Here is a 15,910-nt window from a genome sequence, read left to right as displayed (position 1 = left end):
TATTTCAAGACACCATGAAATAAAGATGCTGCGCAGCCCACGTAGGCAACGAGTCCCTCTGTACGACACCGCTGTCGTGGGACATCCAGCAAAGAGGTCTGCCAGGAAGGTCATTTCTTCTGCACAGAGCTGTTAGCTCACATGAGCTGTATTACAGCTTTTTATCAGTGGGAATTGGTACATATCAAACAAATATGTAGCAAAGCTATCTGGCGATGCTCTGAACTGCAAAGCAGCTACCAGGAGAGGCTAGCGGCTCTCCCCAGGCACAGACTTGCCTGGTGAAGGGCTCAGCTGGAGGCAGGCATGGGCTGGTGCTGGGGTTCCTTATTCCTACCAAATCCCTTACCTTTATCTACTGCACCTGGAGGCCATCGGGGTTTGAACAAGCCGGTGGTTATTTGTTGGGGAGAGGCAACGAGCCAAGCACTACCTGCGCCTGAGGCCACGAGGGAGACCTCACCAAACCTAGTTGGGGAAAATCCTTTAGCTCTGGGTGGTAACTCCATCAGTCTAAAAATACAGGGAACTTCACCCAAATGGTGCAGGGAGTTTGGGTTGGCCTTTGAGCAGCAGGATCTAGAGCCCTTCACTTTCCAAGGCGCTGCAATCCAAACTGAAAGGTTGTGGCCCAATTCCTCCTGCCGCCCTTTGGAGTTATTTGTACAGGGGAGGGTTGCCAGCTCCTCCGCCTGCCCCCCCACCAAACCATGTACCCGGCAGGGAAGCTCTTCCCAACGTGCCTTTTGCTCTTTGATCTAATGCAGGATCAAGATCCCTTTTTCATTCCAGGTCAATTTTCCTCTTTGTCTCCAATTCCCCATCTCTTCCCAAGCCGTGGTTCTGTCACACCCGGCTGGAGTTAACCAGCCTTGAGATTAGTTTTTTCCTTTCATCTCTGTGCTATTTTCTCAGAGATGGGTGGGAAAGGAGTTTCCCCCATGTCTGTGGTTTCTTTCCAACACAGGCCTCGAGAGGGTTTGAACGTGCAGCTGCTGTGGGTTGCTGGTTGCAGCTCCCCGTTCCAGCAGGATTTCGGGAGTGAGGATGCAGCAGGTCAACCCTCATGGCACTTGCATCGATGCTCGGAGCAAACCACCCTGAAAGCGTCAATGCTCGAAGCAAACCACCCCGAAACACCCAACGCAGCACTCGTCCCACCGTGATTTGCACCAGGACCAGGACTGGCGCCTGGGAGACCATGGCACACAAAGCAGGGTGTGCAGCTCCACAGAAAGGCTGGAATTCATTTAATAAGGGCAAGGAAAATCCAGTGAAAGCATCCTTCCCCGCCTAACCCCCTACATGAATCAACAGAGCTGGCTTCAGCATCCAAAAGCTCTCAGACTGAAGCCTTTTTCCCAGCGCACAGGCAGAGAACAGGCCACAACAAGCGGGTGGTTAAATCACCGATAGTTGCCATAAATTGCATTTCTGCCAGGGATCTTGTTCTGTAGCAAAACAGCCCATTTCTGAGACACCATTACAGCTCTGCACTGGGCAGCCTCGTGGCTGCCGGGTTGAGTATAAGGCCCCTTTCCTGCAAAAAAGAGCCTCCTGTGAGGAAGGAAGCAGAGCCCCCGGTTTTGTGGGGAGACTGGGTAGGGCTGTGCTTCTGCGGGTGCTTTCCCACCCTGTAGGCTGCGAAATGGCTCCTGCTGTTTTCTTCTTACACAACAGCCTTCGGTAGGGTCTTGCATCAGACACTGAAGAGGCTGTAAGCCCATGGCCAGAATTAGGTGGGTGTACAAGTGGTTTTGCAGGCTTATTTTTCTGTGCTGAGGGCAGGGAAGAAATCCAGATGGTATTTGGTCCACACAGCGAGAAGAAAATCCCATTATTTTGCAAGATTTTGGGGTTTATCTCGTTTGACTTGAGTGCAGGAAGTTCTCTCAAATTTGGTTTAATGAATAAGAAGACAGACAAAACCTGTTTAACATTTGCTCAGCAGTGATAGTACCGGCTCAGAAACTCCATGAGGTACTAGAAAAAAGACTATTTTTGCTTAAGTTTTCTATGTTTTAATTTGAAGTATTAATTTTAATTAAACGTGGAAACTAAAGAAAAGCTAGAGAGGTTTGAGGCTTGCAGGCTTTCTAACTAGGTAATGCCAGGCTTCTGGCTTTTTCTGGAAAATATTAGAGGTATATAAAGAAAACAAACATGAACAAGAGACAGAAGGATTTTTCCATCCCCAAATGTTCCTTCTAAAGAAAAAATGTGACCAGCAATAGTAATTTTTGGTTACTCGGAGGGTCTGATCTATACTGGGATTATTGTGGCTTTAAATGGCTTTCTTCTAGGAACTGGCATTTTTATTTTGAAGCAATTATTTTCTCTACCTGAGGAGGGACTGTCCAATTAGCAGCTCATCAGCCCAGACCCTTCCGTTTGGCTGCTTTCTCAGGTTCCTGCTCTCCCCCTGTGACCACGCTGTCTAGAGCCAATGCTGATTTCTGCAGTAATTGCACAACCCAACGTGTCATGTGAGAGCTTAAACACTTTACATTGTGGAAAGCCAGCGCCTCTTTGAAAAGACTATTTCAAGCAACTTTGTCAATCAGGATTAATTTTTTTTTTTCCTAATGCAAACACTATGTTGGCAAATGGCTGAACAGCAGGAGCAATGCTGCAGACGGACGGACCGGCAGCAATAGCGGCGTTAGGAGCTTCTAACCAGTTAACAGCAGGGAGCTGGGCCTGGCATGAGAGTTCCCAGCCCTGCAATTCCTGCAGTTCATCAGAACATCTGGAAAATCTTTTAAAGATCCAAACAGCCAGCCGACTTCGAATGTGGAAGAAATAGTGAAACAATGAAAAGGTGGTAATGCCCAGCACGTCGGGCAGCTTCTGGTCACCAAAGCATGTTCCCTTTGGGTCCCTGTGGCATACGGTGGCTTTTTCCTTGATCCAGCCAGCTCTCCCCCAGCAGTGCCCGCGTCCCAGTGATTTGCAGGCAGTTTTCACGGCTGTCAGTGCCTGGCAGAGGGGCTGGGCAGGGTGGACTGCCAAGTCTGGGCATCCTTTTCGGTCCTTGCAGTAATGTCGGCAAACTGAGCTCCTTCTTGCATGCCTTTGGCTGGCCAGATCTCCCCGTTGGCCACACAACGGCTTTCCCAACTGCTGTTGATACAATCCCAAAAAGTTCAGCTTGATTTTCTCAAGACTCAATGTAGAAATTACATGTACTGTTGTTTTTATTATCTATGTGCAGTTGGTCTGCTGACTTTTGTTTAATGAAAGCCAGGGCCAGCAGCAACATCATTTCAAGTCCTTGCAGGTGCCAGTGTGTTTTGCATATTCTTTTTAACACAGAAACTTGCTGGGCTTTAGTCCCTATCGACTGAGCAGGAGCTTCACCACCCGCCCTTCTCCTGGCAGAGGTAACACATCCCCTCCAGACATTGGGGTTTTTTTTCTTTTAACTGATCCGGTGTCTTTGCAGCAACGCTACTCTCAGATATAACATGCACTGGCACCTCCATGCAGCTCGTCACACCGCAAAACCTCCTGAATACCTGAGATGCCTGGACCTGATTTATGAGCTCTGTAAAGCCAAAGGCTAAGAGGGACGAGCTCTCCCGCCCTTGCAGCACGCAGCAGTTACACAAGGCGAGGAGCTGCATGGGGAGAGGGGGGAGCCCATGCTTTTCCCAGGCAAGTTAGAGCAGAAATGACCTCACTGAAATGCAGAGCCAGGCTCCTGGAGACGTTGACCAAACCAGCCAGAAAACTGGTCCAAAGCGGAGAACACACTCATGTTCCCACTGTGTAGTTAGGCTTTTAGGGTTCGTACAGGCATATTGCCACATCCTTAGGATTTATTTGCTTATGGCACTTAGCGTGCACAAAGCTCTGTGCCTTTTATTTTTATTACTCATTTTTGTGATAATACTGTTGACTGCTCTGGAGGCTACGAGATTCATAACTTGATGCCGTTGCAGACAGTACCTCATTTTCAGAAGTCTGGAGTGGTCTTTGATGATAGCCTGCTCAAAGCTTGCTTTGAATTGTGCAAAGAGCCTGGCACAATGCATAGACGGAGCACATATAAAGATAAAGACCTTCTACTGGTCTGCTTGGGGGCAGCCATGGACAAATGCATTCCTACCCACCGAGGCTGCTTTGTAACCTGTTCATGTCCCTGCCACTGCCGGCAATGTGGTCTAGCTCTGAAGGACACTGTGACAAGTGATGACAACCCATGCAGAGGAGCTGGGAGAGCAGGAGAGGATCCTCGAGCTGGATCATTTCAGTGCTTATTGCCCTGGCTGCAAAGGGGAGGCAGGGAATCAGTTCCAAAAGGAGGTGTTGAAAAGAGCTCTTACTACAGAAAAAGAATTATTTTTCTTACATGATCTGTCATCCTGCCTGTTTCCGTTGTCTCAGGCACTGTCCCTCACCCCGGCATCCTTCCCCTGCTCAGTGCATTGCCAGCTCCATGCAAACTGGGCTGCCGCTCGGCTCTTTGCTGGCCAACACCGCTGCCACAGCTCCTGGTGCACACGGTGGGTAACTGGATTGTGCTGAAAGAGCTTTCAGCTAACCCAAATCCGGGGACAAGCTCCCCAAGGCATGCATTTAACAAGACTAATGCAACAGGTACATTTTCTGCTCCAGCAAACCTTGACTGCAAGCTGACTTTTGGGGACAGGGTGCTGGCAGAACTCTTCACGTGAACACGAGGTGCCTTGCACGGTGGCCCCAGAAGGACAGCATCTGAAGGACAAGTTAGTTACATTAGGAAAGAGAGGCTCAGGCAGGAGGAATTGTCATTTCTTACTTCCCTGGTCTCTTATTCGATGTAGGGATTCGAATGTGGATTTATCTTTTGCGTTGTGCAGCTTGGATGAAGACCAGGGGAATTTCCAGCACTTATTGCCCCACCTGATTCAGGCAGAGCTTTTAATCTGTTCTTGGCAGGTGGGCAGGATCGTTCACAGCTGGGGAAACTGAGACACAACCAGGCACAGTGGTGGTTGGCTGGAGGAGAGCCTGGGTTCCCAGGTCCCCCCCAACCACAGCACCATCTCCTGTGCCATCTCTCCCCGGTGAGGAGGATGGCAGTCTGAGATAGGCAAAAAACTTGCATATTCAGTAAGTATGCAGGGGGAAAAAAAACTTATAGGTATCTGTAAAAAAATCCCTCTGTTATATTTCAAGGTCTGGTAATCAGGGGGTTGGAGGCATACTTTTGTTAAAGATCTACAACACCCACTCTTCTATAAATCCAGTGTCGCTGAGCTCTGACACCTTAAGTAGGTCTCCAGCAAAACCAGGACAGACTGGCATGTTCTGAAGAGACACCTTTATTTCATGGCTTTGGTACAACAGGTGAAATATTAGCAGCTCCTTTCAAAAAAAAAAAGACTTCCAAGCAGAACTTCCATTGCTTCAATATGAAGGGGACAATTTTGTTGTCGGGTGCATTTTGCTGCAAGGAAGTTTGTCAACATCAATTCTCCTTTTATTAACTTTCCTTATACCTGTATCTCGTTTTCGGTGTATTAATTTATCTGCCTCAGAGGATCCCTTTATTAGTTCTACCCACAATTCCTTGTCAGCTCCTTGCTTTCATTTATGTTTGCACCCTTGAAGCAGTTCCCAGCCCATGTCACACCCCACCCTTAGTGGCTTCTTCCCAACCCAAACATATTTAGTGCCTTTCATCCTTTGCACAAATCTTCAAATAAACAGCTGTTTTATTGCTTTTTGCTGGGCTTGCCTCCAGTTTGCAGAGGCATTTCTACCTGCTGCTTCAAGGGCTCACCCTTCTTTGGTGGCACACCCCCGTGCCTCTCTCCATGCCACTCAAACACACAGGTGCTCCTGGGTTTGGGGAGAAAAATGTCATGGTTTTGGTTTGAGGGTGGAAAAACGTCAGTCTTGCTGCCTGGGTGTCCTCCAGAAGGGCTGCGTTCCCATGCCTGCCCCCTCCCAGCACCACCGCAACCTCCAGCCGTCACGACAAAAGACCAGCAGCCACAAGACCGAAGCTGGGGAGATGGGTCTAGACGTCTCGGTGCTGCCTGGGGACCATGCTGGGTCCACATGTGGCTCCCATGCAGTGATGCCTTCCTGGGCAAAGCCCAGCACGAGGCTTCCTCTACCACCGCGGGGCTGCTTCTGCCGCCGTTGATGAATTGATGTTCATCCTCCGGGCACGACGGCACGGCTGCTGCAGTGGCACCAAAGGAAAGGACAACTGGGGTGGAGCCAAGAGTCAACACATGGCCAAAGGACCACGTCTCCAGCAGCCATCAGTAGTGATCTTTCAGAGAAAACTCATATGAAACATGAGGTCTGATCCCTTCCCGGGTTTGTCCTTCCAGCCTGGGACTCACAAAGACAGCGCTTGAGGCTGAGGCTGCACCACGGCTGTTGCAGTTAGTAACAAACCCTTTTATCTGAGCTCTTTTTGAACTTTTATGCACACATAAAAGTTGTCTCAACAACATCCCCTGACACCGAGCGCATGATTAACGCTGCCGTGTGCGATAAAACACTTCCCGCCTTTGTTTCGGGCTGTCCGCCTGAGCGCTCGCCCCGTGCTCGTGCGACAGCGAGTCCCAGTCCTCTCTCCCGCTCCCCCTCCTGCAGCCCTGCAGCCCGGGGCTGACCGGATCAGCTCAGTGCTCAAGACAGGCACATGGAGCGACATCACGCAGCGTCATTGCAATTTTTCTTTTTTGTTCTCGCTGCCGAACACTCTTCTCATCTGCAGTTTTATTGCCCTGCCAGGAGATGCCTCGTTGCAATCAACTTTATATTTGATGAGCCTGAAAAAAGCTCATTCTCCAGGAGACTTTGCCACCCCCGTCCATCTCTTTTTCCAGATCGTATGTGCTGAACTGGCCTGAACTAAGATCCACACGCAAGCTCTGCAGACCACCTCCCTCCACTATTAACTACATTTGCCAGTGTTTTCGCTCTCCCAAACAACTACCACTGAAATGAATTCCTTCTTTCAAACCCCGTGGGAAGCTCAGCGAGACCCTGAGCCTGCTGAAAACCCAAGGATGCAAAGCACTGGAAGCGTGGTGGTCTGCTGAGGACTGACCTCCCTGTAAAAAAGCTGCATGTTTCTCCCCAGGATGCTCTTCTCCGTCTCTCCGCTCACTGTATCCTCTACAGCACCTTCTTGCAACTGGTCTGGACTACTCCTGGACCCTTTACCTGTACCGGCATCCCGTTTGCCAGCTCCCATACAGCAGGCATCACTGCCGTGTTGTGCAGTGGGTTGCACAGGGCTGCTGGTAGCACTTAATCTGATCTGGGACCCTTTGCAGCTCTTGAAGGCCTCTGAATCCCACAGCTGGAGCTTTGCTCTGAAATAGGATGCTTTATCTGGCACCAAATCCTTGGGCTTGCTCCCTGTGAAGAAAGACTCCAGCACGGGAACTTCTCCAAGCAAGCCTGTAGCAAACACGGATGCAAATAACTCATTTTGTTTCTGTGCTACTGCCTTATCTGTCTGCTAAAGCACTTTGCAGCACAGCACGGGGCCCGCTGTGTCTCTGGCAGGCTTCCTGCGGGCGTCACAGCCCTTCTCCTCCTTGGGCCGTCAGCGTCCTGCTTGTGAATGTAGTGTTGACTTGTCTTATTGAGGTTTTATATTTAATTTGCCAGAGTTTACTCTCTCCTCTGTTTTCCTTCTTTGGCCACAACTGTCACTTTTTGAATGATCTCTTTTAAATCGCTAATGGCACAGGCTATTCTGCTGTTTAGCCATGCTGGCTTTTAGAGATGTTTTTCTTAGATTACTCTAATTCCTCCACTAAGAGTCTCTAATGCCATATTGGAGACCCTCTGTGCCCCTTGTTGCACACATTTTTCCTTGTAACTGCATTCTCATTTCTGCACCTCTGACTTCTTCCTTATATATATATATATATATATTTAGGGGTTTGGTCTTACAAGGATGTTGGGCTTAAGCATGTAACACTGCAGATTCTCTCTTCCAGTGTTAGTTTCTGAAACAGCCACAATGCTCGAGAGTAAATCAAGAATTGCCTCTTTCTCAGGAATTCCCTCATTGTTCAAGACATCAGTTGACTGTAGCACCTAGAATGCAGTATGAAATTTGTGTATAACACCTCTTCAGCCTCTGTAGGCACCACTGAAGTCTCCCTTTACTACTGGGTTTTCTTCGCAGCCTTCCTCTCATGCCTGTCTCTTCTTCTTGGGGGGTGTGTGTGTGTTTGTCAACAGAATAGCCTGAACACCATCTTCTCCTTTAGGAAGGAAAACTGAGCTCTGCCATCTGCACACCCAGAAGTGCAAATCTTCCAGCAATCCCCACACCTCCGCCTGTCTGTACCCCTGAGCATCCCATCCCCTCCCTGCAGGGCCCCTGCAGACAGAGCATCTCTCCAGCCTGGAAGGACACAGGGAGGCAGGATTGCAGCAGAGGATCACTTTCCCTGCAGAAAGTTTGATACCTTCCTGCTGTTAAGACATTTTTTTTTGGCTGCAGGCTTTTACCGGCAGCATCTGTCATATAACCATGCAGATACACCCTGGGAATTAGGACATCTGTCGTCTGCTCCCACCTCTTCCCAAAGCTCACCCACTTTCCCATTCCCTTAAACACATGCAAAACCAGAAACGGTAACTAGAATTTTTAAAAGGAGGGTGGTGATAGAGGAATGGCTGCTGTAATTGCTCGGCTATGCTCCTAGACCCATCTGCAAGAGGAATGTTTGGGAACCCAGAGCTCAGGTGCTGCTGGATGTGGGATAAACAAGGCAACCTTTTGCAAAATAGAAGTTTTAGAGGCAAAGACCAGCAACAAGAGAGTTGTAATTCAGCTTTCTTTGTTAAAAAAACAAAACAACCCAAAACATAGACCAACTCAAACATTTAACAGATTTGTTAACCACAGACATAAAAGAATCAAGAAATACTAGAAAAAATACATTGCAGGAGACATCTTGTTTTACAAGGCAATTTGATTAAGTTACTACTGGCTGACCAGCACTCAGTCGTGGAATAGCTGTGTTGACAGAACACAAACATTGTAAATAGACAGCGCTTACTGTAGAAGTATTAAGACTAAAAGATATTTACCCCTTCAAATAAATAGAATGTCATCTACAGCAACATTTAAATTAGTAAAATATTTTTAAAGCAACCAAATATAACAAAATTGTAAATCAGATCTAGAATTTCTTCTGTATGTTAAGATCCTTTTTTTATTGTGTTTTTTAAAAAAAAAACAACAAAAATACAAACTTTAGAAGAAAGGTATCTCTGAAAAGTCAGATTATTCACTAGAAGTGAATTTCACCCTCCTTTTGTTCTGCCGGCCAGCGCAAGGTCTGGGTACCACTTAAATTTCTTCCTTTGCAAGGATTTAGATGGGACACGAACCTCACCCTGTCCTCTGAACAAATAAGGATTTTTTTTTCCCTACACGTGAAATTCATCCCAGCGCAGGAGATGCAGCCGGACCCCGCAGCACCACATCCCGCTGGCTGGGACGTGGGAGAGCATCCGAGCACTTGCAGAACCCCTGCACCGAGATGAACGTCACCCAACGGGAATAATTTAGGTGTAGATATAAAGTCTCTTTTAGGCCATTTAAAAATTAATTCAATATTTAAAAAAATATTTATTTTTCTCATTAACACTTCAACAGCTGGAGGAAGCAACACCCCTTCTCGCGCAAGGAATGGGGGGCTAAAAGCAAAGAAATAATCCTCTGGACATCAGTTCCTTAAGGGCAACCTAATCCAAGCCACATTTCCTACGTGCAGCTGAGCGGCACTTGGCTTTGACTCCCAGCAGCATCCCGCGCACACGCACCCCCCCACCCCGGCTGCTAGTTCCAGTTCGGACCATGTAAACTGGGAAGAAACTTCTCAAGTACGGGCAAAACCAGCGTAAGGCTGGCCGGCTTTAACTCCTCAAGAAGCCAGCAGAAACGAAGAGCCCCTTGAGCATCCCTCAACGCCTAGGTCTCGTGGGATGCCCTGCCACGGGCAAGATCCCCGGCGGAGGCGCGGGAGCAGATTCCCATCGCCGCAGGGAGCCGGCTGCCGCGCTCCCTGGTCGGCAGCCACGTGCCGCCAGCTCCAGCCGCGCCGGCCCATCCCGCAGCCGGAGATGATCGCCGGGCTCCCGGGGCCGGCACAAGGCTGCAATTCAGTCCATGGGGCTCTGCCGAGGTTGTGGCGCCGGCCGGCAGACCTCAGCAAGAGCCCCGGGGAGGGGGGAACTGGAGCTGTCTCGCCCCTGGGCTGCCCTTTCCCAAGCTCCAGTAGGAAACTTTATTCCAGCCCTTTCTCAATGGCCAACGTTGCCTTCCCCTTTGATGTCATTAGAAATGGAGTTGCGCAACCGGTTGATGGAAAAGCTGGCATCCCACAAGAACAGCCGCAAACAGCCAGGGTGTTGCGTAATGACAGCATTTGACTGTTTCCTTCTTTTTTTTTTTTTTTTTTTAATTTTTATTTTTTATTAAAGCCTGAGAACACTGTAGCCTCGGCTGAAGGCACGGGTACCTTCCCAGACTGAGGGGAAGCCTTCCCTGTGATTCGCCGCAGCCACACCGGGACTCTGCCACTGCAAACATCTCTCCACGGTTGGGAAATCGCGGCCGTGGGGAAAAGCTCTGCTGCAACGCCGCTGCCCCTCAAGGGCTCCGCTCTCAGGCAGACCCACAGTGGAGGAGCCCATGGAGGAGCCCAATTTATTCCCTTGCCTGAGCTGCCCACAGGGAGAGGGCTCGGAGAAAAACAAAGCTGCTTCTTACGAGTTTCAATCCAGTTGAAGGGTCTTTAAAGTTTGTTCAACAGTGACAGAGTCCCTTTGAACTTAGTGTCCGCAGAGGGTGCCATTAAAAACAAAAGCGTGTTTACCAGAACACAGTATCTGAGATGGAAAACACTGCAAATACTGCAGGAAGTTTGGAAAAAAAAAAAAAAAAAAAAAAGAAAAAAAGAAATATCCACCCAGGATAACTTCAAGCCCCATTTTTGGCCGGGAGCATTTTGCAGGGCAGGTTCCCCTCTCAGTCGGGAAGAAGGTTTCTCATTTAGAAAGAGGAACCCAATGGGCAAGAAAGCACTTGGCCACCAGCTCCTGCATGCCCCTGCCCTACCTTTTAGCAATCCCCACGAGACGCTATTCTGTGAACACCCCTAACAACTGGGTGCCTGGGAGTCTAAATACTTAAAAAAAAGCTAAGAAAAGCAATAATTGAAAGGGGGGGTTTATTACAAGGACCAAGGGACTACTGAGGCACAGCCATCACTTGCAGAAATACGCAGCCACGGCTCCACGGTTGGACTCGATGATCTTAAAGGTCTTTTCCAACCTAAATGATTCTATGATTCTATGATTCCACTGACATGACCACAGAATGACTTGCAGAATACTGTCCTATGAAGTAGATTCACGCGGTATCTCGTTTAACTGTAGCTACTGTTAAAAAGCAAACTCACGGTCACTGTGGTTGTACGTGTCCTTTGCGGGAAGGGTTTCTCTCCCTTGGTGGGTTGCAACAGGCATGACTGATCATGGGCTCGAAAGAGCACAAGCGAACAGAGAAACAACAGAAAAATCCCACATCCAGTACTGGGAACGATGAGAAATTTTCTGTAAAGTCTCTGTTGCTCCCCTCACGCTCTGCGACATGTCATTCCACATTTGAGGAAAACAAGCAGCAAGGAGGTCTTTCATGGGGATGTGTTCTCTCTTTTTCCATACCAAAAATCCAGCTGAACACAGCAAGCCCCTGAGGGCAGCAGATACTCCTGGTTGCTGATCTGAGTTACAAGCTGTCGCGCTGGACAGCAGATGCTGTTAGCAGGAGTTTCACCCATTGGAGAAATTACTTTCTTGTGTTTTCTTTATAAAATGAAATTCAGTTTCACCCCCTTACTCATTATCTCCCTAACCTCCAGGAAAAAATAACCCACCCTCTTACAGCCATGTTACCAAGCTCTGGTGGAGGGGAACTGTTGGGGTCAATGAATTGGGGATAAAAGAAATCAGGTTTTTGCAAGGTAAACTTTGAGATGTGAGCTGTGGCTGACCAAATCCAACATTTTTGTCATTTTGTGCTGGTACCTGGTTCAGTTTCTTCCTATAGCTCTATTGCCAGGGAGATGCTGGCGAGATCACCATGAAACATATGGTAGCAATGCCAGAGCCAGCAGGTTAGTACAAGAGAAAGATCTTTAGCAGCAAGTGAAAAATCATTAAAATTCATAAAGAGCAAGCAAGCAAGTTAAGGATTTAACTGAGATCAGTTAGTCAATAAAAAAATATTTCTCAGTGTGACATCTCCTTTTTAAAACCAGTGTGAAAGGTTCACCACGAGGATATCATGTAGTGATGGTCTCCATCACTGATGAAAGTAATTTAAAGATGCGTCCAAACCAAGCAACCCCCACGCCTTTGGGAGATTTGGACCCATTTCTGAGCTCTCTGTGCATTGGACTTGAGTGCTAATTTACATTGGATTGAGGTGGCTGAGAGTTAAAATCCCTTTCCTTTGCATCGCAAGTAATTCTGCTGGTATATATTAGCACTGAGAGCCCCTACGCTGAACCCAGGCCCCGCAGGAAGCTGGCCCTGAGACCATTACAGCCAAAAAAACTGCAGACCAAGTGGAAGGTGACAGACTGAGGTTCTCTCTCCATGAAACAGGTCCAGCATAAGCAGTGATTTCCCATCACTACCCTGCCAAAACATCTCGGCCTTCAGCTGGAAGAGGACTCCAAAAACTGAGTTCAGGTTTTATGGTTCACGACCTTATTTATGCAAATGCCTCTCCACAGGCACTGGATCTGAGATGCTCCAATTCATTGCACATAGGTCCCTGAACAGCCAGGCATTGGCCATAAACTTTGGGTTCTTCTGCACTGTAGATATACCCAAACCAGCTGCAACTCTTCCACAGGTTAACTTAGCTCCAGGAAAGCTCAATGCTAACACATGTAAAATGGCACCGGAGCTGGCTTGGGTATCTCTGCACTGTGCTGCCATGGAATAAACAACCTGACAGCAAAGGTTTTCAGCGCGATGATTGTCTCACCTATTCCTCCTGCAGTGCCTCAAAGCAAAGACGCGTGGTTGGCGAAGCAATAGCAAAGAGCTGCACGTAGACGCTTGTTGACATAGCCACTGTCATTGTCACACACGCTTGAACAGAAGCTGCCACCTGCTGTAACACGCACTATTTTTGCTCAAGAGCTTCTTAAAAGGACAAAGCATGAGCTAGTACCATTGGGGTCCTTAATGCCTCTTCATCCAAAATAAGTCTATGCTATAAGGAGCATCCAATAGAAAGCATTAGCTCTTGGAGGATCCCAGCTTCCAAACATCTTAGTTTACAAAAATATTGAGGAGAAAAAGTAGTTCAACAACCCATTTGCACAAAGCACAAGCACAAAGAAGATCTGTAACAGAGACTGAAGCAGCTCACTTGTGGGGAAAAGATGCTTTTGATTTCCAACTGACTATCACCTTAAGCGCAGAGGCCTAATGAGCAAATTGTTCAAGAACTGCAGTTTTGCTGAAAAGGTGATGCTTTTGACCAAATAAAGCAACATGTTCTGAAGAGGACAGTTTTGACTACTGGGGAACTAGAGGAATTTGGGGTGGGCTCAGGGGATGGGACTGCACCACCCACAACAGCAAAACAAGATTTCACATGCAGGTCATGGTTTAAGCTCAAAGAGTGCTCCCTGAACAGGAGGATGGTGGGGGGGGTATCTCACCAAGCCAAACCTGATGCTGCAGTTTTGCACGAAGAAGGACCAGACCCCTAGTCCCTGCTTCTTACAGCAAAACAGACCATCTACGGCAGACCGAGATTAAAGCCAGGCTCCAGCCATCCGGGGACATCTGCCCCTTTCTGCACCCCCAGACCCGGTTGGTCCCATCTCCACCGCATGTTCTAGAAGAGACACAGCATAACGAAGAGCACGGCGACGGGCAATCAGGGAATGAGCCAAGGGAATCCCACCCTTATCTTCTCTTTGCAAATGGTTTAGGGGCAAACATGAATCACACTGCGGGCAATGAACAGGGCCATTGGGAGAGCATGATGTTGCTCTACCCATGCTGGATGATAGCCTATCTACAGAAAAACACGGAGTGAGCAAGCCAAGGGCTTGGCTTTCTGCTAATTGCAATTCCCTGGGTTTATCAGGAGGAACTCCACCCTCAGGCCTGCCCCAGTGCTAATTCACAGGGCCACGGGATGGGCATTCTGGTGAAGAGCATCCCGGAGGACCGGCTCAATAGCAGGGAGATGGCTTGGATCTGAGAGTTAAAAGCCAGACAGTGGCAGGGGACCCCGAGTGCTCTAGTCAGGAATGCAACGAAAGTCAGACGAGGCCTCCCCACATCGTTTCTCTGACACTAATTCTGCTCTGCCTTGTCTCACCTAAGTCACTGCCAGTGGACAGAGTCCAAAGCGTCCAGCAGCACGGATTTTGGTATGAGTTTGTGTGTGTGTGAGCACGTGAGCCAACATCAGCCAACCTTTCCTTCCCAACCACCCCCCCTTGACCAGGTAAGGCAGGTGCCCCAGGCACGTTTGTACAGCTGGCAACACTCAAACCGGGCTCACGAACAGAACCGCCGGCATCTGGGGGATCCCAGACCCAAACCAAATAAGCCTACACAGATCTGAAGTACAGCCCTCAGCATCACACACACACACACACATACACACACACAGATGCTGATCGGACTCGCTGCTGCCGGACAGGCAGGACCCCTTCGAAGCTGCCAGCGGGAATTCCTCCTCCTGGCCCACGTTCGTACCAAGAACTTCTCATCGCAGGGCTGCTCATCTGCCAGGCTTGGTTGGCGACGGAGGGGCTGGAGGAGGCAAGGCAGAGCCAGGAGCGTGGTGTCAGACACGAAGCAGCTCTGACGGGGTGCTCCAGTGCCTAGGTTTTGTTTACGAGGGATCAGAAGCGTTTTCTCCTTGTGTCGTCTTAAAATAATATTGTGCGTTTCCTCGAGCTGAATGTCTCTGCTTTTCCTGCTTATGATTCTTGCGGAACCACTTCCATCAGTTTCTGGCACAGGACTGTGGCAGAGACTGTGGGGAAGAAAGCAAAGCACAGGTCAGAGATCGCACGCAGGGGCCCAACAGATATCTTGGTCTCGGTTCACGATACTCTGCCTCAAAAGGGCTGACCCATTTGCCTCCCCACTGTGGTTCTGAGCAAGATTAGTCCAAATACAATTTAAGACTTGAAAGCAAATGAGCCGCAGGCTACTCTCTACTCATGCCCAGAACTTAAACATGCAACACTGGGAGCTTTGCTCCTGCAGCTAGGATGCTGTACTGCCCCGAGAGAGGCTCTGGTACTTCTTGACACCAGTTTCTAATTGCCTGGTGATTTGGTAACTACGTTTGGATGCCAGAACTGTGCGCAGCCAAAACTGAGTCAGGCACAATAGCAGGAATGGGCGTCGAAAATAAAAGCCCATGCTTTTACTTCCAATTTTGAAAACCTCGGCCGTATGTGCACACAGCTTCTTTAAAGGCTCGAGTACCCAGGACAAAACCAGCTCAGCATACTGAACACAAGGCAGAGTCCACTGCCTTGCACAGAGCAGGTGAAGAGCAAAGGAAGCATTTCAGCTGCGAGTTTGCACAGAAAAGGTGCTAAACTGAAGTAACTTTATTTTTTCACCCATTAGTTGTGGTGGCTAGTATCCAAACACACCTGTGCTTTCTGTTGCTTCACCATGTGTTTGGAGATCACAAGATAGTCTTGCCAGGTAAAGCTAACGCTAATTCTAAATGCACACAAAGTCAAACTTGGGTCAGTTGGAGGTGATCAAATTATCTGCAATATATGAATATACACATATGTTTAAAGTTCGTATGTTTCTAACTGGACATTTGCAGGATTATCATTCTGTGTTCCCAGAA

At 48.5% G+C, this 15,910-nt stretch overlaps 1 protein-coding gene across 1 annotated transcript in view; it reads right to left on the bottom strand.

Moving 5' to 3' along the window:
- Positions 1-8,799: 8,799 nt before the first annotated feature.
- The window catches only part of SLC7A5 (solute carrier family 7 member 5), a 41,274-nt gene continuing 34,163 nt past the window's right edge, over positions 8,800-15,910 (bottom strand). The window contains exon 10 of the mRNA XM_052796451.1: positions 8,800-15,067. Coding sequence (XP_052652411.1) covers positions 15,012-15,067 — 56 coding nt within the window. The 3' untranslated portion in view covers positions 8,800-15,011. The remainder of the gene's footprint in view (positions 15,068-15,910) is intronic.

This window comes from Harpia harpyja, chromosome 9 (genome assembly GCF_026419915.1).
Source record: "Harpia harpyja isolate bHarHar1 chromosome 9, bHarHar1 primary haplotype, whole genome shotgun sequence".
NCBI lineage: Eukaryota > Metazoa > Chordata > Aves > Accipitriformes > Accipitridae > Harpia > Harpia harpyja.
This window is presented reverse-complemented; position numbering and strand designations above follow the sequence as displayed.